This window comes from Leptopilina heterotoma, unplaced genomic scaffold (genome assembly GCF_015476425.1).
Source record: "Leptopilina heterotoma isolate Lh14 unplaced genomic scaffold, ASM1547642v1 Lhet_264, whole genome shotgun sequence".
NCBI lineage: Eukaryota > Metazoa > Arthropoda > Insecta > Hymenoptera > Figitidae > Leptopilina > Leptopilina heterotoma.
This window is the reverse complement of record NW_025110974.1, coordinates 204,565-231,205: the sequence shown is the minus strand read 5'-3', so window position 1 is coordinate 231,205 and position 26,641 is coordinate 204,565. Positions and strand designations below refer to the sequence as shown.

The 26,641-nt window shown below is 28.5% G+C and overlaps 2 protein-coding genes across 3 annotated transcripts; both read left to right on the top strand.

The window, feature by feature from the left end:
* The first annotated feature begins 1,361 nt into the window (after window positions 1-1,361).
* LOC122503540 (probable multidrug resistance-associated protein lethal(2)03659) lies at window positions 1,362-10,143 on the top strand. Its single transcript, XM_043614116.1, has 6 exons — window positions 1,362-1,488; window positions 1,602-1,710; window positions 3,837-4,778; window positions 5,088-5,302; window positions 8,639-9,693; window positions 10,035-10,143. The coding sequence occupies exons 1-6, from the start codon at window positions 1,362-1,364 to the stop codon at window positions 10,113-10,115; spliced, it is 2,529 nt and encodes an 842-aa protein (XP_043470051.1). The 3' UTR covers window positions 10,116-10,143.
* Window positions 10,144-12,279: 2,136 nt separating this feature from the next.
* LOC122503566 (probable multidrug resistance-associated protein lethal(2)03659) lies at window positions 12,280-25,507 on the top strand. 2 transcript variants are annotated; one of them, XM_043614146.1, is made up of 12 exons: window positions 12,280-12,417; window positions 12,604-12,679; window positions 13,711-13,956; window positions 14,257-14,512; window positions 14,850-15,024; window positions 15,607-15,763; window positions 16,008-16,210; window positions 16,305-16,814; window positions 21,280-22,102; window positions 22,680-22,894; window positions 23,338-24,416; window positions 25,177-25,507. In XM_043614146.1, exons 2-12 carry the CDS (start codon window positions 12,606-12,608, stop codon window positions 25,303-25,305), a joined length of 3,867 nt encoding a protein of 1,288 aa, XP_043470081.1. In that variant the 5' UTR covers window positions 12,280-12,417; window positions 12,604-12,605; the 3' UTR covers window positions 25,306-25,507. The 2 variants fall into 2 exon arrangements, with proteins under 2 accessions (XP_043470081.1, XP_043470082.1); XM_043614147.1 differs by lacking the exons at window positions 12,280-12,417; window positions 15,607-15,763; window positions 16,008-16,210 and having other exon boundaries at window positions 12,484-12,679.
* The last annotated feature ends 1,134 nt before the right edge of the window (window positions 25,508-26,641 follow it).

The window sequence follows — 26,641 nt, the reverse complement described above, 5'->3', positions numbered from 1 at the left end:
AAAATAATTACAAACGAAAATTAATAAAACCATTTATACAATTGAATAATAAATTCGAGTAAAGATGAAATTACTAAAAAATTTATAACAAATAATAATAAATATATAAATATATTTAAGTAAATATTTAAACTAATTTTATTTCATTTTCAGAGCATTTCAGCCGCTATTGATAATTAAATTTTTAAGATATTTCGATGTTAACAATAACACAATGACAGAGAGAGATGCATTTTTCTGGGCAATGGCATACATTATTTGTTCATTGTTAAAAATTCATTTTCTTCATCACTTGCTAAATAGAATGACATTGCTGGGAGTGAAAATAAGAATTGCTTATTGCACTTTAATTTATGACAAGATTTTAAAAATGTCCACAATATCACTTGACGAAAGTTTCACTATTGAGAAGGTACTTATATACTCTTATTACTTTGAAAATATTTTTTTGTGTTCATAATTTGCTTTTGGGACAAAGAAAGTAGAAAAATTTCTACGAGAAGATTTCTGAGTTGTTAGCGAAAACTTACAAAGATTTTCAGTTGTTTTTAAGCAAACCTTAAAGATTTCTAGGTTCTTATGGAAATCACCAAATTTTTCCAGTTTGTTAGAGGTAACTTTAGAAGCTTTTTAGTCTCCTAAGGCAAACCCCCAAAGATTTCTAGGTTCTTAAGGAAATCACCAAAGTTTTTCAGTTTATTAGACGAAACTTCAGAAGCTTTTTAGTCTTTTAAGCCAAACCCTAAAGATTTCTGGGTTGTTAGCGAAAACTTCCGAAGGTTTTCAGTTGTTTCTAGGCAAACCCCAAAGATTTCTATGTCATTACACAAATTTTTGAAAGTTCTTTAGTCTCCTAAGGCACAACCTGAAGATTTCTAGGTTGTTAGCGAGAACTTTCGAAGGCTTTTAATGCTCTGAGGCAAACCCAAAGATTTCTAGGTTCTTAAGGAAATCACCAAATTTTCTCAGTTTATTACAGAATCATCAAAGCAGTTTTGCGTATTTTTGAAATTATCAGGATGATTTTTAAGGATTTTTAGGTTTCCTAAAGAACTGCCCAAGCCTCCAATTCTAGCACTATCTTTTATCCAGACGAATTTTTTCTAAAAACCATCATTCCGTTTGTCTGCAAAAGTCTCCCAATTCCGTTGGAGTACTCTCCTCACAATCTGATCAAAAATCCTGTCCTCCTTCACATTAACTACTATCACTATTACTATTACTAACAATCAATCACTATAATTCGAAAAAAATAAAAAAAAACTCAAAGAATCGGGAAATGATCAAATAATCTCTATTTCGAGACACATTAGATACTGGATCTCCTAACAAATGATGCAAAAACAATAGAATCGTCAGTAATGTATCTACACTACGTTTGGATGGCGCCACTCCAAGGTATCCTCATCGTCTACATTATTTACACTCACGTTGGTCTCATTGTAATTTCCGGTGTTTCGTTCTTTTTCCTCTTTATTACATTACAAGGTAAATAAACTAAATTAACAAAAACGTATCATTAAATATCTTTTCCAAAAATAATCGTCAATCATTTTTAAAAGAACTAAACTAAAGAGTTTTCTTTAAAATTTTCGTTGCAGGATTTTTGGCTAAATTGACATCACGCTTATGGCTGAAAGCATCATTGAAAAGTGACGAGAGACTCGAATTAATAAAACACATTATCCGTTCTATTCAAACTATCAAAATGTTTGTTTGGGAGGAAATATTCATTAAAATTGTCAAAAATGTTCAAAAGTTGGTTCACCCTTTATGAAAATAATCAAGTATACATTTATTTATGTAAATAAAAATGTGTAGCACACGAGTCAAAATTATCGCACGTGTCAATACACAAGGACAAATTATTATGCAAGTAATAATTTTTCTTTATGGAGACACGTGGATCTATATTTTCAAATTAATAATATACGAAATAATTTTCACTGGGGACAATAATCATAAAAATTAAAAAAAAAATTTCTTGTAAAAATATTTTCCGATCATGTTTTTGATCGACTTTCAAGAAATTTTCCTCAAATTTCTTTGAAATTTCTTGGAATTTTTATTATTACTTAGAACATTCAGAGAATTCACGATTCAATTCCGAGAAATCACGGTTCGAATTTCGATTGCAAACGGAAAACTCTGAAATTTTAATGACATCTTAAAATTCTGAGGAATAATTTCTAATAATTCTGAAATTTTATCTTAAGTTCGAAATTAGTCGGAAATTTACTGAAAATTTCTTCTCATAATCGAAAATTTTATCAAAATTTCTAATTTAATAAGAAATTTCCTACAAATTCCAACGGAAATAACAAAATCCTCTTGAAATTTATAGGAAATCGGAAATGTCATCGGAAAATTTCTCAAAATTTCTTCTATAATCGGAAATTTTATCAAAATTTTAATTTAAATAAAAAATTTCAAATCTCGAGTTTTAATAGAAATCCAAAAATTTTATATGAAATTCAAATGAAATTTTATCGGAAATTCCATTTAGTATAGGAAAATAATCTTTCCAAGAATTGTTAATGAAATTCAAAAAATTCTTTTCTTTATATAATTAAAAGAATATAACAAAAAATTTTATTTCTCTCCAGGAAAGAAGCAAAATATATCTACAAATTTAATCTAACGAGATTAATATCATCATCATTATTTTTTAACATTTCACAAATATCTCTCATCATAACTCTCGTATTTTTCGTCTTATTTCAACGTAACATGCAAAATGAAACTTTTTTTCTTCTCTTACTCTATTACATCGAATTACAACATCTTCTCAACTATTATTTACCACTTGGTAAGTTTTTTCCAAAAAAAAAAAATTTTTTTTCCTAAATTTTCAAAAAGAAAATTTTGAACAAAAAAATTTTTAAACAAAAATTATTTTAAAGAAAAATTTTAAAACAATTTTTTTCTTTACTTACAAAGCAAAATTATAAAACAAATAAACAATATTTTTCTTGTTCTTCAAAAAAAAAAAAATTATTTTTTCTTCAAAAGTTCAAAATTTTTTCTTTTACAAAAAAAAAAAATTCCCACCTCTTTTAATTTTTTTTTCCTACAGGATACGAAAAAATGACAAATGGATTTTTTTCACTCAGACGTATACAAGAATTTATAAATTTCACTGAAACAAAAACTAATATTAATAACAATAATAATAATAATAATGATAATAATGATAATGGGCAAAAATCCGGTACAATAATTATAGAAAATTTACCAGGAACAAAAAATAAAAATTTAACAATAGAATCCTCATCATTTGTTGGAATTGTCGGTGAACAAAAATTGGATAAATCAAATTTTCTCCGAAAAATTCTTGGACAATTGGCTGGAAATGAGGAAAAAATTTCCACTACCGGAAGTGTTGTCTACATTAATAATCAAAGTCCATTAATTTTTTCCGCAACTCTACGAGAAAATATTATTCTCAATCGACCAATGATTCGCGAACGTTATGAAAAAGTGATCAATGCTTGTCAATTGGAAAAAGATTTCGCACGATTTCCAAATGGCGACAACACCAAAATTGCTAATTATGACAACAACAACAACAACAACAACAACAACAACAACAACAACAACAACAACAACAACAACAACAACAACAACAGTAACAACAATAACAATAGTAATAATAGTACCAACAACAACAACAACAATAGTAACAACAATAACAATAGTAATAATAGTATCAACAACAAAAACAACAATAATGATAATAATAGCAACAACAATAATGATAATAATAGCAACAACAATAATAATAGTAACAACAGCAATAGTAACAACAACAAAAACAACAATAATGCTAATAATAGCAACAATAACAACAACAACAAAGAAAACAACAGTAATAATGATGACAGTGATTACAATTATAATAATTGTAATTGTGGCAATTGTAATTATAATAATAATGATGATGACAATAACAATAATATTGTCACCAATTTGACTGAGTGTCAAAAAATAAGAATAGCACTGGCAAGAATGATTTATTTCGACGCTGATATTTATCTTCTGGACGATATATTTCCAATAATTAATAAAGAAATTCGTCATATTCTATTCAATGAAGTTTTGTCGAAATTTCTGCAAAATAAAACAAGAATTTTGATCACTAATGATCGAAATCATTTGGAGTATGTCGATATAATTTATCATCTCGCTGAAGGGAAAATACTAAATCATGGTAATTATAAACAATTACATGATACATTGGAGAAAATTAATTTACCAGCAACAGTAAATGATAATTTTAAAGAAACATCATTGATTGAAAATATGGAAAATATCATTCGAAAATGTGAGAAAACAAAAAGAAAAATTTCAAATCAGATACCAGGGGAAAAAATAAAATTTCAATTATTGGAAATATTGAAATTATTAAATTGGTGGTCAATTGGATTTTTGTTTATTCTATTTTTCACGAGTCAAATTGCAATAAGTGCTGGAAATTATTTTATTGTCTATTCGTCGACTGATGAGGGGATATGTCATGATGAATTTGATAGTGAAATTATTGTTGACGATAGAGTGAGTTATTCGAGAATTTGCATGGAGAATAATAATTGGATATATATTTCCACTTTTAGTGGATTGATGACAATTGGAATTATTGTGACACTGGTGAAAATTTTATTATTTGCAAATATTTGGAAAAATATTTCTGAAAAATTGCAAAACAATATGTTGAGATCAATGGTGAAGGGAGGAATGAAATTTTTCTATGAGAATACATTGGAGAATATTTTAAAAAGGTATTTTATATTTCAACTTTAATTATAGTTAAAGAACTCTCAATTGAACTGTACAAGGAATGTATATCTTTGAATTTATTATATTTTTATGGTTGTTCTCATGGTTTCTTGGAACAAAATAAAGAAATTTAAATTCTAATCTAATTAATAAATAGAAATGAATTAAAATCAATGCAATTTAGACAAAAAGAACTTCAAAAAATTAGTTATTTTTATAAAGTTTTTAAAAATAATTAAAAAAAAATATTGCGACAACTTTGAAGCATGCAGTGATTTGGATTATAAGAAAATGTACTCATTTTGTTTTAGGTTCTCCAAGGACGTGAAAATAATGGATAAAAATCTTCCACAAACAGTGCACGATATTTTTTTCATGTTTTTTGTGCTGCTGTCATTGATTAGTCTAACAATGCTTGTCAATTATTGGCTGATGATACCAATCATAATTAGTGGACTTTTGCTGTATTTTTTAACAACGATGTACATTAAAGCTAGCTCAACACTGCATCAACTAAACACTTCAAGTAATTGATTAATTCAAAAAAAATCTAAGACATCATTAAAAATCATAAAAAGTTGTTAGAAACCATTAGAAATTACTAGCATTCATTATCGATTATAAATATTCATTAACAATAGCTAGCAACAATTACCACCAATCATTAGAAATCACTAGTATTCAATCACTAGTATTCAATCACTAGTATTCTAATTACTAGTATTCATTAACAATTGTTAGCAATGATAAGAAATCATTAGCAATCACTAGTAATCATTATTTGCACTTACTAGCAAGCATTAGGAATTATTATCAATGAACTGTATTCATTACATAAGACTAGCAACTTATAAGTCATTACCAATCACTACCAATGATTAAAAGTAATCTACATTTAATAGTAATCATTAGTAGTCAGCAGCAATTACTATCAATCATTAGGATTTATTAGAAATTACAAACAATCGCTAAGAGTCATTAACAATTACTTATATTGTGACGTTATGATTACTGATGAAACAAATTAATATATTTAAATATTCAATCCGAATCATTCGCATCGAATCCCGTCCAAGAAATACTCTGCTACTCGCAACTACTGCTTTTCTTAAAATCCACACAATCTTATCGGGGAATTCTGCCAAGCCGATGTCGTGATGCAAAACGGTCCTCTGAACAACGAACAACCAAACTTTCCGAATTTGACCGTTGAGACGCTACCAATATTCTCTACTCTCTGGTACTCTCCTCCGGCCCTCAATGAACGAAAAACACAATAAAACACATAATTAACGAAAACAACTATTTATTATTTTTATTAATAAAACGAATTAACAAACTATACAAAATAATTAATAAAACTCAAATAATTTTCGATTATGACACTCGTCAAAAACCGCGTCATGACTTCTCGAAAACCCGTAAGTAAGTGTCGTACCATCTGATTGTCCCCAGTAGGCTTCCTCATTATCAAATCGTTTCCTTGTTTTTCCTTCGCAATTTTTGAAAGAACCCTTCTTCTTTATCCCCACGGAACGGCACCTGAAAGAGACTAGGGAACGGTCGCTGACCATGTAACGTATACTGACAATTAATTATGCGCAAAATCATTTAAATTCTGATTTCACGAAAACCACAGCTCCTCACACTCTGATGCGAAATAAATATACAAGAGACTTGACAACAAACGAGATAGACCTGTGATAAGAAAGAGACAAAAAAACGACTCTCTAAACTCTGAAAATTCTTTTTCTACCCATGGCAAATTAGAAAGAGTAAGTAACGAAACACTTCGTCACAATATTCATTAGAAATTACAAGCAATCAGAAAGTGTCATCAGCAACTGTTTGTATTCATTATAAAATCATTGGTTATAACTGGAGGCCCAGATTTCCAATTATAATCAAGGGAAAAGGGCAGAACTCAAAAAAAAATTTTTCATCTTCTCCCGATTATCGGCTGTGGTTACTTTTTGTGAATTGTGAATTAAATTAACTTTGATGACCCAGACAATAATTGGAATTGTTCTACCAATAGTTTGGGACCAGCAAACAATTTTTGTTCTAACAACTCTTAATGGACAGAAGACAAAGTTCGCTCAAAAAATAAATTTTCATCTTCTGCTGATTATCGGCTGTGGTTACTTTTTTTGAATTGAAAATTAAATTAACTTTGATAACCCAGATATTAATTGGAATTGTTGAAGCAATAGTTTGGGACCAGTAAACAATTTTTATACTAACAATTGTTAGAAAACAACATAAAATTCGCTCAAAAAATAATTTTTCATCTTCTGCTGATTGTCGGCTGTGGTTACTTTTTATGAATTGTGAATTAAATTAATTCAGATGACGCAGATATTAATTGGAATCATTCTAACAATAGTTTGGGACCAGCAAACAATTTTTGTACTAACATCTCTTAGGGAACAGAAGACAAAATTTGATTATCGGCTCTGTTTACTTATTATGAATTGTGAACAATTGTTAGTCCCAGGACTCATTCTCAAGTACACGTGGATTATAAGGGCGCACAATTTCTTGCAGTGCCACAGGTGATCGTGGAAAGGTTAGATCCACAGAACATCGTGGAAGGAGAAAGAATGAGAAAAAGAAGCGCGTCGAGCCTTCTGAGTGTGTCAAGCTGTAGTAGCGAAAATACCATACGTAGCCCTATCGACTCAGAAGTAGACGACGACGCGATAGAAGAGACTCGCGAGATATGCTTAAGGCTCATAAAGGAGGAGGCGACTTGCCTTGACAAAATTGAGTTGGAGGTCGCAAAGATAATGAAGTCTTGCGACATTCAGAAGAACGTAAATAGGACGGTAAAAGATTGGCCCAACGTAATCGAAGTCCTGCTGAAAGAGGCAAAAGTGAAGCATACCGCGGCCGATGATATAGATGCAATCTCAAAAGCGTCATAAGAGATGCTCAGAAACGGAGGAGAGAGTTTGACAGTCCAGAAGAGACTCGAACTCAAACCGGTAAGAGGAAAGAGGAGAAAGCGCCTCTTCAATGGAAACGGAAGTATTGAAGCCAGAGATTCCTCGATTGGAAATAACAGGGACAAAAGGATCCGCTGTGCTGATCCGAGTCGGCCAAGGATTATCATATGCTGACGTTCTGGGTAAACTTCGCAAAGAGGTCAACCCGGACGTCTTCCATACGAGAATAGTAGCAGCAAAAGCTGTAAAGAAGGGAGACTTCTGATTAAGTTCAGAGGAGACTCCAACAAGGACGCTTTCACCGGTGAGGTCACTAAGGCTATTGGAAGCATAGGTGTCATGGATCATCAATGGGACTATTTATCTGCGAAGTCTAAAACCAAAAGGTAGTTCCGTAGGTGGATAGAAGGTTCGAAACCCAGGGGAATCAAAAAGAGGTTTTTAGTCGGTATTGGTTACTGCTTAAAGATCCTAATAATATTTGCTTGTTATTGATAATAACTTCTGGTAAATACTAGTAATTACTAAATGCTCTCAATGATTGCTAGTAATTGCCAACGACTTCTATTGGTTGCTGGTAATTTCTAATCTATACTTGCAACTGCTAACAGCTTTTAGTCATTCCAGTAATTGCTAATGAGACCTAATGATTTATTTTAATTGCTGATGAATGTTGCTAATTGCTAATTACTTCTGATAAATGTTAGTAAATGCTAATGACTAACAACTTCTAATAAATCCTAGTGATTCTTTACGTACCATCAAAGTGTAAGAATCATTAGAAAAACATTAATTTTTCAATTTTAAATCATTAGAATAATTCAAAAACATTAAAAATCATTGGAATAATTGAAAAACATTAAAAATAATTTACAAAAATTAATGAAAAATATTCTTTTTCTTCCATTCTCTAGCAGAATTATCTCTTCAGCAAACAGTAAAGGACACTCTCAACGGACTATCATCAATCCAATCCCTAAAAGCCGAACAATTTCTCATACAATTATTTCATAATCATCAGAATAAGGGAACAAAATTTGACACACTTTTAAGTCAAATGTCCCACTGTTACTGCTACTACATCGACATTATTTTCATCCTTTATCTTACAATTATGATCTCCATTTTTATTCTCACCAAAGCAAGTACAACAATCAGTGACATTGGTTTTATTCTCACTCAAACATTATCAATAGTCGCCATTCTTAAATTGGGTCTCTATCAATTAACACAATTTCCTAATGAAATATCATCAATTTCACGTATTATCGATTACAGTAAAAATATCATATCAGAAAAATCAATAAAGAAAATCCCCACCAAAGAAGATGAAAAATCAAATTTTCCCCAAATGGGAAAAATACAATTTTTAAATGTTAAATTTCGCTATACAATGAATCATCCAATTATATTGAATAATGCCAATTTTATTATTAATCCAGGTGAGAAAATTGGAATAGTTGGTAATTGTCCAAGTGATAAATATTCATTGATTGCAGCATTATTTCGTCTCGGTGAAATTGAGGGTGAAATTTTTATTGATAATTCACCGACAAGTGAAATTAAATTAGAAAAATTACGTTCAAAAATCAGTATTATTCAATTGGAGGAGGAAAATTTTATTTTAGGAACATTACGTGATAATATCGATCCAAATGGAGAATATTCAAACAATGATATTTTACAGGCATTAAATACAGTTGGATTATATATTAATGGATTAGAGACAAAAATTGTGACAATTAATGGCAGAAATTTTAATCATCAACGAAGACTATTGATATCATTGGCACGGGCATTTATTAGAAGAAATAAAATTTTAATTATCAATGATGAAATAATAATTAATCCACTATTTCAAAGGATATTTGAAAAATTTACCAAAAGTACAATTATCATTGTTGTTAATAGTTTAAATACTTTGATGAATTGTGATAAAATTATTGTTCTCAATAATGGAGAAACCGTGGTTAGTATAAAAAAAAAATTTTTTTATTTTGCAGTATAAAAATAATGTTTTTATTTTACACTATAATTATTTTTTATTTCTCAACATTTATATTATCTAACAAAAACGTTATTTTTATACGTTTTTACTCATTTTTTAATAATTATTTCATTTTTTTATTTTATCTTTTTTACAACTTTTTATTATAAATTTTTTTTTTCATTTTAATTATAATTAAATAAAATAATAAATTCTATAATTTATACAATGAAAGAATTAAAATGAAAAAAAAAATTAAATCAAATTATAATTTTATTAATAAAAAAATATTAAGCATTAAATATATTTTACATTTTTTCCAGGACTTTGGTCATCCTATAGAATTAGTTAAAACTAATGATAGATTTTTTTCTAATATTATGGAAAAATTTGTGTCAATGTAAATATACATATTCACATGTATAAATAAAAGTTTTTATAAAAATTTATTTGTTTGCAAATTTATTGCAGATTAATTAATTTAATAATAACAAAAATAACAAAAACAAAATTAATAATAATTATTAATTAATAACAAATTATTATCAAATTAATTACTAATACAATAATCAACGATATAATAATAGAAATGACAAATTACTAATAAAATAATCACTCATAAATTATAATAATTAATTAATTGATAAATATAACTATTTACTAACAATAATTGATTACTTAATAATAAATTACTAACATAAATTAATTAAAAACATTAAATAATTAATTAATAATAAGTTAATAAATAATTTATAACAAATAGATTACAATATACAATAATCATACTTTCGAACAAACAATATTTGTTAGATTTTGTTTATAATTTGTTTAAAATAGCAACAATTATTATAAACAAATATAAAGTAAAATAAAAAAAATAAATAAATAAATAAAAAATATTTTAAAATTTTTTTAAATAAAATAAACTCCGCCTAATTTTGTATTTTTTCTGCGGTCAATTATGATTGCCTGTTTTATCATTTTATGATATAAATTACTAATTACTAAAATTAGTAAAATTTAATTATTTAATTGTTTAAATAATATTCTATTTAGAACTTAAGTTTTTATTAAACTACTAACTCAATTTTAACATTGTGAAACGTAAAATTTTTTTTTAATTAAAGACGCAATACTAATTTCACTTAAATTAGTAAAATTAATTGTTTATTTCAATATGATGAAATTTAATAATCATTTAGTTAATAATTTAGTAACTAAAATTAGTGATAAACAATTAAATATTAAAAATACCTAGTTAATAGTAATAAATACTAATTATGCAAATTTGAGCAATTTAAAAAAAAATGTCCGCCATATTGGATCCGCCATTTTGAATTTTAAAAATTTTGAAAATCTGACTAGATTCGTAATCAGCGACTCAAAAATAAAATTACAAAGAGCGAACATAATCTACTTAATGATTATAATTAAATGTACAATTACCCGTGTGAGTACTACGCGTGTAAAAATACTTCCACGTGTATTTTTCAGTAGAATAATGTTTGTTTTTGAATTATTATAATTATTATAATAAAAAATAACATTAATATTAAACTTACATACTTAAAAAGTTTTAAAAAGAAAATGAATTTTTTTTCATCATTTTCATCAATGAAAATTTTTTTAAAAAAATTTTTTTCAATTATTATTTTTTTTTTAAATTAAATTTATTTTATGAATATTAAGTTCCTTTATAATTTTCTGACTCCAGACTTTACTCCATCGTCAGGGCATATAAAAATTTAAGTCTTCGTATATTTTAATTATTATTTTTTTGGTAAGATAATTATACATTAATTTTTATTTTATTTATTAATTGTTAAATTATTTTTTATTATTTTAATTATGTATTTAATTTTTATTGTTGTTTAATTTTGTATATTTTTTTTATAGTCTCCCTGAAGAGGAAATCATTAAGATTTCGAAACGTTGGAGTAAATAAATATTTTATTCATTGTCCGAATGTTTTCGTTCAATTTGCCTTAATTTATATTTATTAATATAATATATAATTATATATTTATTATATTATTTAAATAACTTTGACGTCAATATATACAGACGTCAGTATATAAAGACGTCAATAAATAAATTTACAGAAAAATATTCATTCAAAATAAAAACAATTCTACTACTTCGTATATTATTTAATCGCTATTTAACGATAATTGCTGAGTTACTCTTTTTATATTTTTCATGACAAGGAAAAAATTCATTTTGCTACATTTTTCTCTATTTCTTTCTCCGCAGTGAAAATAGAAAAGGAAACAAAATAATAATAATTATTTATACAGATAATCTTATCTAAATTCCGTTTGTTGTTTTTTTTCTTTTTATTAAGAAATTTTCCTAATAAAAACATTTCATAATTAAAAATAATTTACTTACATTAAAAGAGGAAAACAAGTGAAACAAAATTTTAGTTTAAAAAATTGTGTTAAATAAAAAGAAAAATTTAAAAACAAGTAAAAATAAAGACATAAATAGTTCTATAATAATAAATAATGTAAAATATTTATCTAATTGACAAAAAAAAAAAATTATGAACAAAAAAGAATAAGATAATATAATAAAATACATATTTTTTTAACTCTTACATAAATTACCGGTTTACCACAAAATTCATAAATTACTTATTTTTTTAAAACTTGTTCACAAAGCTTAAAAAAAACTGGAAGCAAAATATAATAAAACATTATTCCGGTAAGTATTTATTGTTTTGTTTATTCATAAACTTGTATTTTTTACGAGGAAAGCGGAAAATTTCCAAACCCTTGGAAACATACCATTTGATAAATTTTAACTTGTACACACATTCATCACAAGGCTAGAAAAAGAGAAACTTGTAACCAAAAAAAAACTAAAGTGATGATTCGAAAAATTTTTTAGGCATGGATAGAAATGAGAAAAGGGAAGTCAAAAATCCAAGGGAAAATGCAAATATTTTCTCAGTACTTTCCTTTGCGTATGTATTTTCAAATATTTTAATAAAAATTTTCATTTTTTTTCATTTTTTCATTTTCAAATTTTCATTTTTTTAATTACTGCTTCTTATTATTATTATATCTGAATTAATTAAATTATTATTAACTAACATCAACTACTAATTAGTAAATTAATTAAATAATTTATTAACTGGCATTAACTACCAATTAGTTAAATTAGTTAAATAATTTACTAACTTACATTGAATACCAATTGAACTTAAAATAACTATCATTCATCTAGTTAATTAATTGCTTATAATTTAACATTAACTAATAATTAGTTAATTAATTAATTTATTTATTTATTAAGTGACATTAAGTACCAATTATTTATTAATTAATTAATTATTATTTAACATTCACTACTAAAATTAGAAAATTAATTAATTAACTATTAAGTATCATTAACTGCCAAATAGTTAATTAATTATTTTTTATTGATTTATTATAAACTCACATCAACTACAAAGGAGGTAATTAGTTAATTAATTAACTAATTTATTAATTTGCAATAAATTTTATTTTTATTAAAAAAAAAAATTTTTTTATTTTTTTATTTTATTTTTTAAAATTTTTGTTAATTAATTAATTATGATGTAACAATAACTACCAGCTAGTTAACTAATTAATTGTAATTTAACATTAACTACTAATTAGTTATCTAATTAATTTATTAAGTAATATTAACTACCAATTAGTTTTTTTTAACTACCAATTAGTTAATTAAATAATTATTCTTTAACATTCACTACTAATCAGTAAATTATTTAATTAATTATTAGCTAAAACTAACTGCCAACTAGTTAATTTTAATAATTTTCATAAATAAGTTATTAATTACTAGTTATTAAAAAAAAAAAAAAAAAAAAAAAAAAAAAAAAAAATTAAAATTAACTAAATTTAATTAAAATTAACTGCCAACTAGTTAATTTTAATAATGTTTGTTTTTCCTACTTTTACCATTCGATTATGAAAATAAAAAAAAAATGTTTATTTCCTTTCTTTGTAGATGGTTATTAAAAATTTTTCTCCTTGGTAATAAAAAAGACTTGGAGGTAACGGATCTTTATTCGCCATTAAAAGAGCATACAAGTAAAAAATTGTCTGATAAATTGTCAACATTTTGGAATGAGGAGAAAAAACGTGAAAAAAATGGAAAATTAAAGCCAAACTTAATACGAGCATTAGTTCGTTGTTTTTGGAAGCAGTTTATATTTATTGGCTGCATTCAAGGTTTTATAGAACTTGTCGTAAGGTTTGTTTAGAAAAAAAGGCAAAAATAAATTATAATTATTTTTGTTTGCTTAAATTAAAAATTGAATTTTTTTTTTGTTTCAATAAAAAAAAAAGAAAAAAAATTTTTCTAAATATTTATTAATTATATATTTTTATTATTTTATTTAAACAATATTTCATTAATAAATATGTGGAAATAAAAATATATGTATTTATTAATATAAATAAATGTAAATAAAAATAAATAAAATATAAATAAATATATTATTAAATAATGCTAAATAATTGCTTTTCTTCAATATTAATATTATTTTTACAGAATTTATCAACCAATTTTTCTCTCGAAATTATTGCATCACTTTGAGACAGGAGATGTGTTTTTAAACAACGACAGTTTCTATTATGCAGGGGCTCTTATTTGTTGTTTATTAACTCATAGTATTCTTCACAATCTTTGTCTCTATGGATTACATCATTTGGGCCTTAAAGTGAGAATCGCTTGTGGAAGTTTAATGTATAGAAAAATTTTAAGAATGTCCAAAACTTCATTCCACGAGGACACAACAACCGGTCAGGTAATTTAAAAAAAATTAAGTTATAATTGAACAAATGAATTTATTTGTTAACTAATTAAAATGTTATGTATTTTATTTATATTATACTATATGTATATTTTATTTATAATATATTTTATTTTTATTATACTGTTAACAAACTAATAAACAAATGAATAAATTTATTTTATAAACAAATACTTGAAGCAAACTAATAAACAAATTTTAATAAATTTATTTTATAAACAAATTAAACTGTAGAATAAACTTGTTTTTTCATAAACTATAATTAATAACAAAATAATTAAGACATGACTAAAGTAATAAATAAAGTAATAAATTTGAATTTTACTTTTAGATTGTAAATATACTGAGCAATGACATTAATAATTTGGATACATCATTAGTTTATTTACATAATTTTTGGATTGCTCCTCTTCAAGCAGCTATTATTGTTTACCTCATGTATTGTGAAGTGAAAATGTCAGCAATTTATGGAATATTAGTTCTCTTTCTTAACATAATACTCCTAAGTAAGAAATTTATTTATAAAAAAAGAAAATTAAAAAAAAATTTTTAATTAAGTAATTATTTAGTCATTAATTAACTAATTAATTAATCAACAACTTACTAGTTTATTTATCATTAATTAATCCATTTTTTATTATTAATTAACTAACTAATTTATTATTAATTAAAAAATTAATTTATTATTAATTGACTAATTAATTTCTTATTAATTAATTCATTAATCATTAATTAATTATTTATTAACTAATTCAGAAATTAGTTAGTTAACTAATTAATAAATAATTATATGATTTTAATTGAAGTTAATAATAATTAATTAATTATACAATTAGTTAATAATTTAATTAATTGTCTAATTACTTAATAAATTCAATAATTATATAATTTACTATTTAATTTATTAATTACATAAGCAACTAACTAATTCATTAATTACATAATTAACTGACTAATTAATTAATTTACGAATTAATTAATTAACCGATTAATTAATTGACAAATTTTTAATAAAATTATTATTTTTACCCATTTATCATTAAAATTGTTTAATTAGCATTTTTTACCATTTTTCTTGTAAAATTTAGTGTCGGTTGGATCGTTCGTTCCAAATATAACATTAAATGCTTGCATCAAAACTGATGAAAGACTACGACTTATGAATGAAATACTTGCGGGAATACAAGTCATTAAAATGTATGCTTGGGAAAAACCATTTTCATTTATAATTAAACAAACCAGAAAGTGAGTATATTTGAAATTAAAAATAATGTTCTAACAAAATAAATTTTTTGGAATTATTTTGCTTGTCAAAAACAATTGTCTCTGTTTAAACAATTATTTTAGAAGTTATTTTTTAACCCATATTTGACTAATAGGAAACTTTTTTAAATATATTTTTTTGAGTTAAAAATTGTTATAAGTTAAAATTAAAAATTTCGATTTAAACAACTACAATTTTACCGAGCAAAAATTTTTGGTTTTTTAGAAATGAAATTAAAGCAATTAAAAAGAGTTTATTAATTGACGCTATACAATGTACATACGATACTTATATTCCACGTGTTTGTCTTTTTGTAACATTTGTAAGTTATGCCCTGTCAGGAAATGCATTGTCCGCTCAAATGGTTTTTGCCATAACTGCATATTACAATATTATGAGATATACTGTAAATTTGTTATTACAATTAGGTGAGAATATTAATGAAATTTTTTCCATTCAGTTTCTTTAATAAAAAATAATTTTTATTATCAATAAAAAAAATAAAATTATTTCAATTTTTAGGAGTACAAAACATTGGTAGAGCACTGGCAACATTACATAGAATTGAAGAATTTTTAAATACATCGGATGAAAAAAGTAAAATTATTAATTTATTAAATGAGAATAAAGATAATAATACAACAAATGTGAATAGTTATCGTATTGAATTAAAAAATGCATCAGCAAAATGGCCATCACAAAATTCAATGACAAATACATTGAGTAATATTAATTTTCAAGCATTAAATGAATCATTAACTGCAATTATTGGTCCAGTTGGTTCAGGGAAATCGAGTATTTTTCATGCAATACTTGGTGAATTGCCACTTAGTGAAGGACAATTAAAAGTATCGGGAAAAATTGCTTATGTGAGTCAGGACGCATGGATATTTGCCTCAAGTATTAGGCAAAATATTCTATTTGGCAGACCAATGGAAAAGAAACGCTATGAGACTGTCATTAATGTTTGTCAATTGGATCATGATATTGCAATGTTTCCTGATAGAGATCAGACGCTGATTGGAGAAAAAGGTTTTTTAATTTTATTTATACCTTTTCTTGGTCGACTTCTACCTCCAGTTTTACTTCTAATGCTTAACTTTTTCCCCCTCGCACTACGTTTCCGACTTCTACTGACATTTCTACCCCTACTTTTACCACTCATACTTCTCCTTTTTTTCTTGCCCACCACTTCTAATCTTACTCGTACCCTATTTCTGCTTCCTTTTCTTCCCCTCCTTCTACTCCTACCCCATTTCTACTTCTCTTCCTACTCTTCTTTTTCCTCCCACTCCTTCCCTACTTCAACTTTTAGTCCTTCCCCCTCTCCTAATCCTATTCTTACCTTTCTTTCTCGTCCCTCTTCTTCCCCTAATTCTACCCTCCATTTTCCTCTCACTCCTTCTCCTACTTTGATTTCTCTTCTAATTTTATTTTTACCCCCACTCCTGATCCCATTTGTACTACTCATTCTCATTCCTCTCCTTCCTCTACAATTACAGTCATCCCCCGCAACCTGCATAATTCGCAACTTGCATATCCTCGTAACCTGACGAGTAGTGGGGCGTCAACGTGCCTCGCTACTTGACTTCCCTCTCTACGCGAAACAGTGATGTACGTAGTGTACTGTGCCAAATTTTTCTGGAAACTGTATGTCTTGCATTCTCTTATTGCCCTGTACAGCCCTGAAAACTGTGACGTGAAGTGGTGGGGTGGCTATTTTTTCGATGGTCAGGTAGCGAATTTAAGAGAAGGGGAAAATTATCAAATTTGTGCAGGTTGCGGGGGATGACTGTACTCCTACGAATGCTACTTCTACTCCTATCTTTCTCTACTCCTTCTCTACTTTATCTGAGTCTTTCCCCCAATCCTAATCCTATTCGTATCCCTGTCTCATCACTTTTCTTTCCCTCATATTACATTTACCTTTTTTTTCTTCTCACTGCTACCCCTATTTCTACTCCATTTCTAGTTTTAGTTTTCCCCCACTCCTAATAATATTCCTGCCCCTCTTTCTTATCTCTTTCCTTCCCCTACTCCTACTTAAACTCTCTTTCCCCCTCTCACTCCTACCCCTACTTTCCCCCTCTCCTATTCTTACGTTTCCAATCCTAATCCTATTCGTATCCCTGTCTCATCACTTTTCTTTTCCTCATGTTACATTTACCCTATTTCTACTCCATTTCTAGTTTCAGTTTTCCCCCCACTCCTAACCTTATTCCTGCCTCTCTTTCTTATCTATTTTCTTCCCTTACTCCTACTTCTACTCTCTTTTCCCCTCTCACTCCCTACCTCTACTTTTAGTTTAACCCCCACTTCTGATCCTGTTCGTACCCCCCTTTCTCATCCCTTCGCTTCCCCTACTTTTACCGTCCTTTCTCCTTTTACTCCTACCTCTACTGCTGTTCCACTTCTTCTTTTTGTTTAACCCCTACTCCTGATCCTATTAGTACCCTTCTTTCTCATCGCTTTCCTTCCCCTACATTTACTCTTACAACAAATCTAGTTCCACTCCACAACCTTTTTTCTTTTCCCTTTACTACTCCAATAGTGGAGTAGTAGAGGAACCCACTACTTCTGTTATTTTTTCTACTCCATCCCCTCTTACGATATCTGCTACTCCTGATACTCTTTTCCTTTGTTGCTCTTCATAATTTCTTTCTACTTCGTCCCTCTTACAATATTTTTGATACTCCTGGTATTCTTTTTACGCAGTTTCCAAAATTTCTTGTTCTCCTCCAAACTATACTTCATCTACTACTCTTCTTTAGACCTACTCCTATTCCACCACTACTGCCACTCCTATCCATATTTCAACTCTATTGTTCTACTTCTATATTCTTCCTTCCTGAACGACTCTATGGTGTTCTTCTTTCCTCTCTTATTTCTCATGGTTACCCCATTATAAAATTACACCTATTACTTCTCTTCTTCCTTCTTCTCCACTTCTTCATCCTCTTTATAATCTTCTGTAAATGTTTTCTACCTCTTCCTCTTTTACAATATCTGCTATTCCTGATACTTTTCTTTCCTTGTTCCCTAAGCATCTTGCTCTTCTACTCTTCAATCTTCTCCTCTATACTTTTGTGTTTTTTCCTTCTCCTCTTCCTTCTTCCCCTTATATCCAACTCCCAATCCTTAAAGTTCATCCGTGTTACCATTAATCCTCAAACTTCAATTATTTCCTTCTGTATTATATTATACCTATCTCCTCCTCTTCCTCTTTTACTCTTCTTAGATTTTCTCATCCTTTCTACTGTCCAAATTCTCCTCCTCCTTTAACTCTTCTTTCAATACGTTCTTTCTTTTTATACTTCCCCATCTTTTTTTGTCACTTTACGTCTCCCTCCTTCTTTTCTACTTCTTCTTTTACTCTTCGCGCTACGGATATTCTTCTTCTACTAGTCTTCCACCTCCTCTCCTATTTTCTTCCTCCAATCAACATGAGAATTTATTCCACAAAGGAGGGGAAGTAGAAGAATAGTCAAAGAAGAAAAGAAGTAAAGAGTGGAAATAATTAAGAGAAATAAGAGTAGAAGGAATAGGGACAAAGTGAGAAAGAAATGAGTAGAAGGGGGAAGGAGTAGGTAGAAAAGGTATAAGAGTGGAAAATTAGGGGAAGGAAAAAGAGGAGGGCGGAGAAAGGAAAAAGAAACAATAATGGGAGGGGAAGTACTACTCCTACCCCCTTTCTTATTCCACTCCTTCCTATCTTATTTCCTTGTATTTCCATCTCTCTTAATCATATTCTTACTCCTCTTCTCACTCCTTTCCTTCTCCTAATCCTATTCCTGCTTCTCTTTTTCATTCCTTTTTTTCCTCTAGTTCTACCCTTTTCTCCTGGCACTCCTATCCCTAAGTTTAACCCTGCTTTTATTCCACTTCTACTTTCAGGTTAACCCTTACTCCTAATTCTATTCGTACCCCTCTTTCCCATCCCTTTCCTTACCCCTACATTTACTTATACACCAATTCTAGTTCCACTCCTACCCTTTTTTCTTCTTCTTGTACTTACTCTAATATTCCAATATTCAGTAGTGGAGGAACCCACTACTTAGGGAATATTGGAGTTTTATTCCTCTCCTAATCGCTCTGGTCATCTCCCTTCTATTCTTTTCTCTCGTGGTTCACCTCCTTATAAAATTATTCCTTTTCTTAGTCTTTTCCAATCATTTTCTCTCCTTTATCTCGTTGTCATCTTCTGTTATTTTTTCTACTCCATTCCCTCTTACAATATATTCTTGTTCTTCTATTCTTCTTCATCCTTTTACGCTCCACTCTCGTGAGCACAAGGAGAAAAGAAAATAGAAAAAAGGAAGAGAACATTAGGAACTTGGAAGAAGCGGGAAATAGTAACAAGGGCATAAGTTGTAGTGAGAAAGGAGAGTGGGAAAAGGAAAGTAGAGGAATAGAAGGAGAAGAAAGGAAGTAAAGAAGGGAAAAAATTAAGAGAAATAAGAGTAGAAGGAGAAGGGAAAAATTAAGAGAGGAATGAGTAGAAGGGTGACTGGGTATGAAGAAGGAAAAAGAGAGGAGGTATAAGAGTAGAAAATTAGGGGAAGGAAAAAGAGGAGGAGAGAGATAGGGAAAAGGACATTAGTAGAAGGAGAAGTTTTGTAAAGGAAATGTAGGAGGTAGAAGAAAAGAAGTAGAAGAGTAGAAGAAGGAGAGAAAAAGGATAAGGACATGAGTAGAATGGGGTGATTAATAAAGGAAGTGATGGAGGGGATGAGGAAAGAAAGAGAAAATTGGAGGAATAGTAAGAGAAGGAGGGCAGGAAAGAAAATATAAAACGGACAAGAGTAGGAAGTGTAAATTAACAAAGGAGATGGAAGAAGTAGAATATTAGAAGGAGGAACAAAAGTTGAAGGAGGAGAGAAAAGGTAAAAAAGGCATGAATAGGAGAAGGATATTAACGAAGCAAGTGGTGAAGAGGGAATAGGAAGGGGAAAGTAAATGAAGAAATAGGGGAGGAGGGGAAGGATTAGAAGAAGGAGAAAAGGAGTAAAAAGAACATGAGTAGGAGGAGCAGGTTGATAAAGGAAATAGAGGAAGGGAAAGAGTGAGAAAAGGTAATGTGGGAAGGGACAGTTGGAGGAAAGTTGATGGAGGAAAGGAAAGGTAAAAAGGACATGAATAGGAGAAAAATATTAACGAAACAAGTGATGAAGAGGGAGTAGGAAGGGGAAAGTAAAAGAAATAAATAGGGAAGGAGAGGAAGGATTAGAAAGAGGAGAAAAGGAGTAAAAGGAACATGAGTAGGAGGAGGAGGAGGTTGATAAAGGAAATAGAGGAAGGAAAAGAGTGAGAAAAGGTGATATGGGAAGGGATAGTTTATTCGACGAACGCTCAGGGAAGAACATTCACTTGATTCTTCGTATCCTAATTCCTTCTCCACTATCTTCCCTCATATTCCAATAAGTTCATCATCTAAATTAATTTTTCTAATCAACAAAAAAAATTTTTCACCACCTCAATGATAATTTTACCATTCAAGGTATGACTCTAAGTGGAGGACAAAGAGCAAGAATCAACTTGGCCAGGGCTGTGTACGCAGAAGCCGATATCTACCTCCTCGATGATCCCCTATCAGCAGTCGATACACGAGTCGGGAGACTCATTTTCCAACATTGTATCACTGAATATCTCCAAGGTACAACAAGAATTCTAATCACCCATCACTTCCAATATTTAAAAAAATTCTCAAATATATTCGTCCTCGACAATGGAGCAATCAAAGCCTCCGGAACATTTCAAGAACTAAAGAACAAACAATTAGACATGTTAAAGACAACACTTGATAATGATGACTATTTAGCCGACGATACGAGCAATTATGACACCCAATTAACGCAATCAAATGAAGATAAAGTACAAGACGAGGAGACCGAAGAGGAAGCTGAACATCGTAGCATCGGCAAAGTATCAGGAAAGGTCTATTTCTCCTATTTTAAAGCCGTTGGTAGTTGGAGTTTTGTTTGTCTAATGATCAGCATTAGTATTCTAAATCAAATTATATCGAGTGGCGGAGATTACTTTGTAGCTATTTGGGTGAATGATGAGGAGAATTTCAAGAAGGATGTTGAATTTAAAGGAATGGATATTGAAAGGAATGAGGAGGAATTGGATAGAAATTGGTACATTGAGATCTATAGTGCATTTATTACATTGACGATTATTATGATTTATATGGAACTGATAACATTCTTTGAAATGTTTTCGAGAGCATCGAGGAGGCTGCACGATTTTATGTTTTCTAGAATTATCAGGGCGACAATGTCATTCTTTCACAATAACCATTCCGGTAGAATTATGAATAGGTGAGTTATATTTTTCTGCTTCTCTATTTTCTATGGTCGGTGTTCATTTTTCTGTTGCTAATGTATCTTTTACTGTAGATGATGTTCCTTCATTTATTTTTGATGCTTCTTTTTATGCAGCTGCAGCTTCTTCTCCAGTTGCTGATGCTCTTGCTGTTTATAATGCTTCTTTTACTGTTTCTGATGCTTTTTCTCCTGTGACTGATGTTTCTTCTCTTGTTACTAATGCTACTTCTACTATACTACTCTTTTGCTGATATTTACTCTTATGCTCTTTTTGATGATGGTTCATCTGCTACTGCAATTACTTTGGTCATTGAAACAATTTCTGCTTTTGCAACTACTCATTGTTAAGCTACTACAAATATTTCTGTTATTGCAACAACTTCTTCTATTGCTACAACAACTTCTGCTGTTGCAAATATTTCTATTGATATTTTATCTACTTACTCGGCTACCTTTCCAGCTACTACTGAATTATTACCATCACAAAAAACCCCCGTTGGAGTATTAGCTTTAAAATTATCATCATCAACGAAAAAAACAGTGGAGAAACTAATGAATTATCTTCTTTCAGATTCTCTAGAGATATGGGAACAGTTGACAGATTTTTGCCAGCCAGTTTAGTAGAAGTAACTAAAGTTGGATTATTAATATTGGCAGTGAGTATAATCTGCACCATTTCAAATCCCTGGCTATTGATTCCAATTGTTGTACTTGCCTGGATATTTTATGCTCTTAAAAGAGTTTATCTGAAAACAACACGAGACATCAAACGTCTGGAGGGAATAAGTAATTATCTTCTGCATTATCATCATCATCATCATCATTACCATCATCATCATCGTAATTATCATTATCATCAGCAGCATCCTTATTATTATCATTATCATATAATTGTAAGCATAATTGTAAGCAGCATTCTTATTACTAACATTATCATTATTATTATCATCAGCAGCAGCATTACCATTATCGTCAACATTAATATCACTATCATCATCATTATCACCAATACTAACAGCATTATTATTAATATCAGCATCATTACCATTATTGTCATAATTGTCGTCATCGCTATCATCAGCATTAACATTATTATAATTTGCAACTTCATCATCATTAGCATCATCATCTTAACTATTATCATGATCAACATTATTATTATCTAATCAGCATTTTATCTAGTTAGTACAATTATTACATTATTATGCTTATTATCTATTCAATTTCAGCGTCATCGCCAGTTTTCAATCATCTTATTGCAACACTACAAGGACTTACGACAATTCGTACATTTAATGCTGAAGAAAGTTTAGTGAAAGAATTTGACAATCATCAAGATTTACATTCAACGGCTCTCTACCTATCATTATCGTGCTCTCACGCATTTACCTATTATCTTGAAATTTTATCAGTCATCTACATAGCAATTGTCATCTATTTATTTCTTCTCATTGATTTTGGACAAAGTACAGCTACAATTGGCCTCGTTATATCGCAATGTATATTTCTCTCTGGAATGATTCATTGGGGTATTATTGAGGCAGCAAATTTGGAGAATCAAATGACATCAGTCGAACGTATCGTTGAATACACTAAAGTTGAGGAGGAAGAGAACATGAATTGTGACTATGATAATAGTGTCAGTAATGAATGGCCAAAACAGGGGATAATTGAATTCAAAAATGTTACGTTACGTTATAATCCAACAAAGAAGCCGGTATTGAAGGATTTTAATTTTATTATTGAATCACGTGAGAAGGTGGGAATTGTCGGTAGAACTGGAGCTGGAAAATCGTCGTTGATTACAGCATTATTTCGATTGGCGCACTTGGAGGGTGAAATTTATATCGATAGAGTGGCGACAAGTAAATTGAGACTTGATGATTTGAGATCGAGATTGAGTATTATTCCACAGGAACCATTTCTTTTTGTTGGAAGTCTAAGGATGAATTTAGATCCGTTTGATGAATTTAATGATGAGGATTTGTGGAGTGCATTGAATGATGTGGAATTGAAGGAGATGATTGTGAAAATGGATGCTGGATTGGGAATGAGAGTTTCGGATGGTGGTTCTAATTTTAGTGTGGGAGAAAGACAGCTTCTTTGTTTGGCGAGGGCGATTCTTAGGAAGAATAGAATTTTAATTTTGGATGAGGCAACGGCTAATGTCGATCCAAGAACGGATGATTTAATACAGAAGACAATTAGGAAACGATTTATGGATTGTACTGTTCTTATTATTGCACATCGATTGAATACTATTATGGATTGTGATAAAATTATTGTTTTGGACTCTGGATTCTTAGAGGTAAGCTGGTATTTTTGGATTGTTGTATTTCTGTTGTTGCAAGAACTTTTTCTAAAGGTGCAATTATTTCTGATGCTGTAACTAGTTTTAGTGTTGCAACAACTTCTGATGTTACAACATCTTCTGCTGTTGCAATTAGTTCTTCTACTATGTCTAATATTTCTGTTATTGCAGCAACAATTTCTTCTGCTGCAAACATTTCCTCTGCTGTTACAGCTACTTCTACTGCTGCAACAATTTTTGCTGCTGTAACTACTTCTTCTGCTACTTTAAATATTTTTGTTACTGTAAATGTTTCTTCTACTTTTTTGCTACAACAAATATTTCTGTTACTGCAACAGTTTTTTCTCCTATTACACCAATTTTTGCTGCTGTAACTACTTCTTCTGCAAATGTGCAAATATTTTTGTTATTACAAAAGTTTCTTCTACTATTGCAATTACTTTTTTATTGCAACATCTTCTGCTTCTGCAACTACTCATTGTTGTACTAGTGCAACAATTTCTGATAATAAAACTGTTCGTTCTGCTTATAAAATTTTTTTTTATTGCAACTGCTTCTTCTTCTGCTCCTGCAATTATTTCTTTTGCTGCAACATCTACTTTTGCTGATGCAACTACTTTTTTTGATACAACAAATATTTCTGTTACTGCAATATCTTCTTGATCTAATTTTTTATTATTTTGCTGCATTTAATTCCAATACTTGTTGACCAAATTTTTTTCTAATCAAATTTATTTTTTTCTTATTCTAATTTAAGGAAATGGATCACCCCTACAAATTGTTGAACAGAGGGACAGGTCTATTCTACGAAATGGTTCAACAAACTGGTCCAGAAATGGCTAAAGTTTTAACAGAAATGGCAAAAACTAGTTTCAAAAAATTATAAATAACAATTTATACTTCTTCTTTTTCTTCATTTCTTTATAATGCTTTTTGCAAATATTTTTTTTTTCATCTCTAAACTTTTTCCTTACTTCCTAGACCAATCAACGAACGAACTCATTATTACATAGTTTCTTTTTTCTTGAACCTCTTGTAAAAATATACTTTTAATTCTGAAGAATTTACTTTTGTAAATAAATAAATAATAATAAAAATTCTTACAATATTTAATAATAATAATAATAATAATAATAATAATATTGATAAAAATAACAACCATATTGTTAATAATAATAACTTTCTAAATTTGAATTAGTAATAATAAAAAAAATAGTAATAAAAAAATACTAATTCTACTAATTCATTAGTAAAATTTACAAATTCCAAAGGAAAAAGTTAGTCACTAATTCAAATTAGTTACCATTTTTACTAATTTAAATTTAAAAATAATAATAATAATAATAATAATAAAAATAACAACCATAATGTTAATAATAATAAATTAATGTTAAATAAAATATAATAGTTATAATATATTATAAAGTTTTTAAAATATATAATAATAATATGATAATTATAAAAATTAAATTATTTGAAAAATTGAAAATAAAAATAAATTAAGTTTAAAAAAAGTAAATTTAAACAGTAAACTTTCCTAAAAAAATTTTTTTTAACTAAACGTAGGGGGGGAGGATTTTTATTTTAACAAAATTTTTTTAAAATAATTTTTATAAAAATGAAATTTGAAAAAAAAATTTTTTCTTTTCTGCGTTTTTCGACTATCATTGACGTCCCTGACGAAGGGTGAATTCTGGGGCGCAGAATCGACGCAAATGAAACGTCGTCAGCTGCTGTGCTTCGATACACACGGAAATGTATTACTAAAAATATATTATAACCGCGAGAGAGAGAGTCACAAAATGTTGATTCACACAGTAAAATTTCTAAAATATCATCAACGACCAGTTTTGTTCATATAAATTTTTTCATCTGTGCAAAAATTTACAATTTTTTTCATCATCATTAATTTAAAATTATAGAAAAAAATTTTTTTTTTCTTTCTTGAACAAAATTTCTAATTTTTTTTTGGCATAAAATTCTGTGATTTTTTTTCTATTTTATATATATATATACATACATACATATATATGTATATGTAAATATATATCTATAATTGCAAGTATTTTACGCATTAAGAAAAATTTCATCGAAACGACGAATTAATAAAATAGAAAATGGTGAAAAAATTTTTGAAAAATTAAAAAATTGATCGACAATAATTTTTTGGAGTGAAAAAATATTAAGTTTTTTTTTCTATTTATTAATAACGAAATATACAA

Coding starts and splice junctions, on each gene's coding strand:
- LOC122503540 (XM_043614116.1), top strand. CDS start 1,362: ATGTATCTACACTACGTTTGGATGGCGCCACTCCAAGGTATCCTCATC. Junction 1,489..1,601: donor CCTCTTTATTACATTACAAG/GTAAATAAACTA, acceptor TTTTCGTTGCAG/GATTTTTGGCTAAATTGACA. Junction 1,711..3,836: donor TCTATTCAAACTATCAAAAT/GTTTGTTTGGGA, acceptor TGCTAATAATAG/CAACAATAACAACAACAACA.
- LOC122503566 (XM_043614146.1), top strand. CDS start 12,606: ATGGATAGAAATGAGAAAAGGGAAGTCAAAAATCCAAGGGAAAATGCA. Junction 12,680..13,710: donor TTCTCAGTACTTTCCTTTGC/GTATGTATTTTC, acceptor CTTTCTTTGTAG/ATGGTTATTAAAAATTTTTC. Junction 22,895..23,337: donor CAAACGTCTGGAGGGAATAA/GTAATTATCTTC, acceptor ATTCAATTTCAG/CGTCATCGCCAGTTTTCAAT.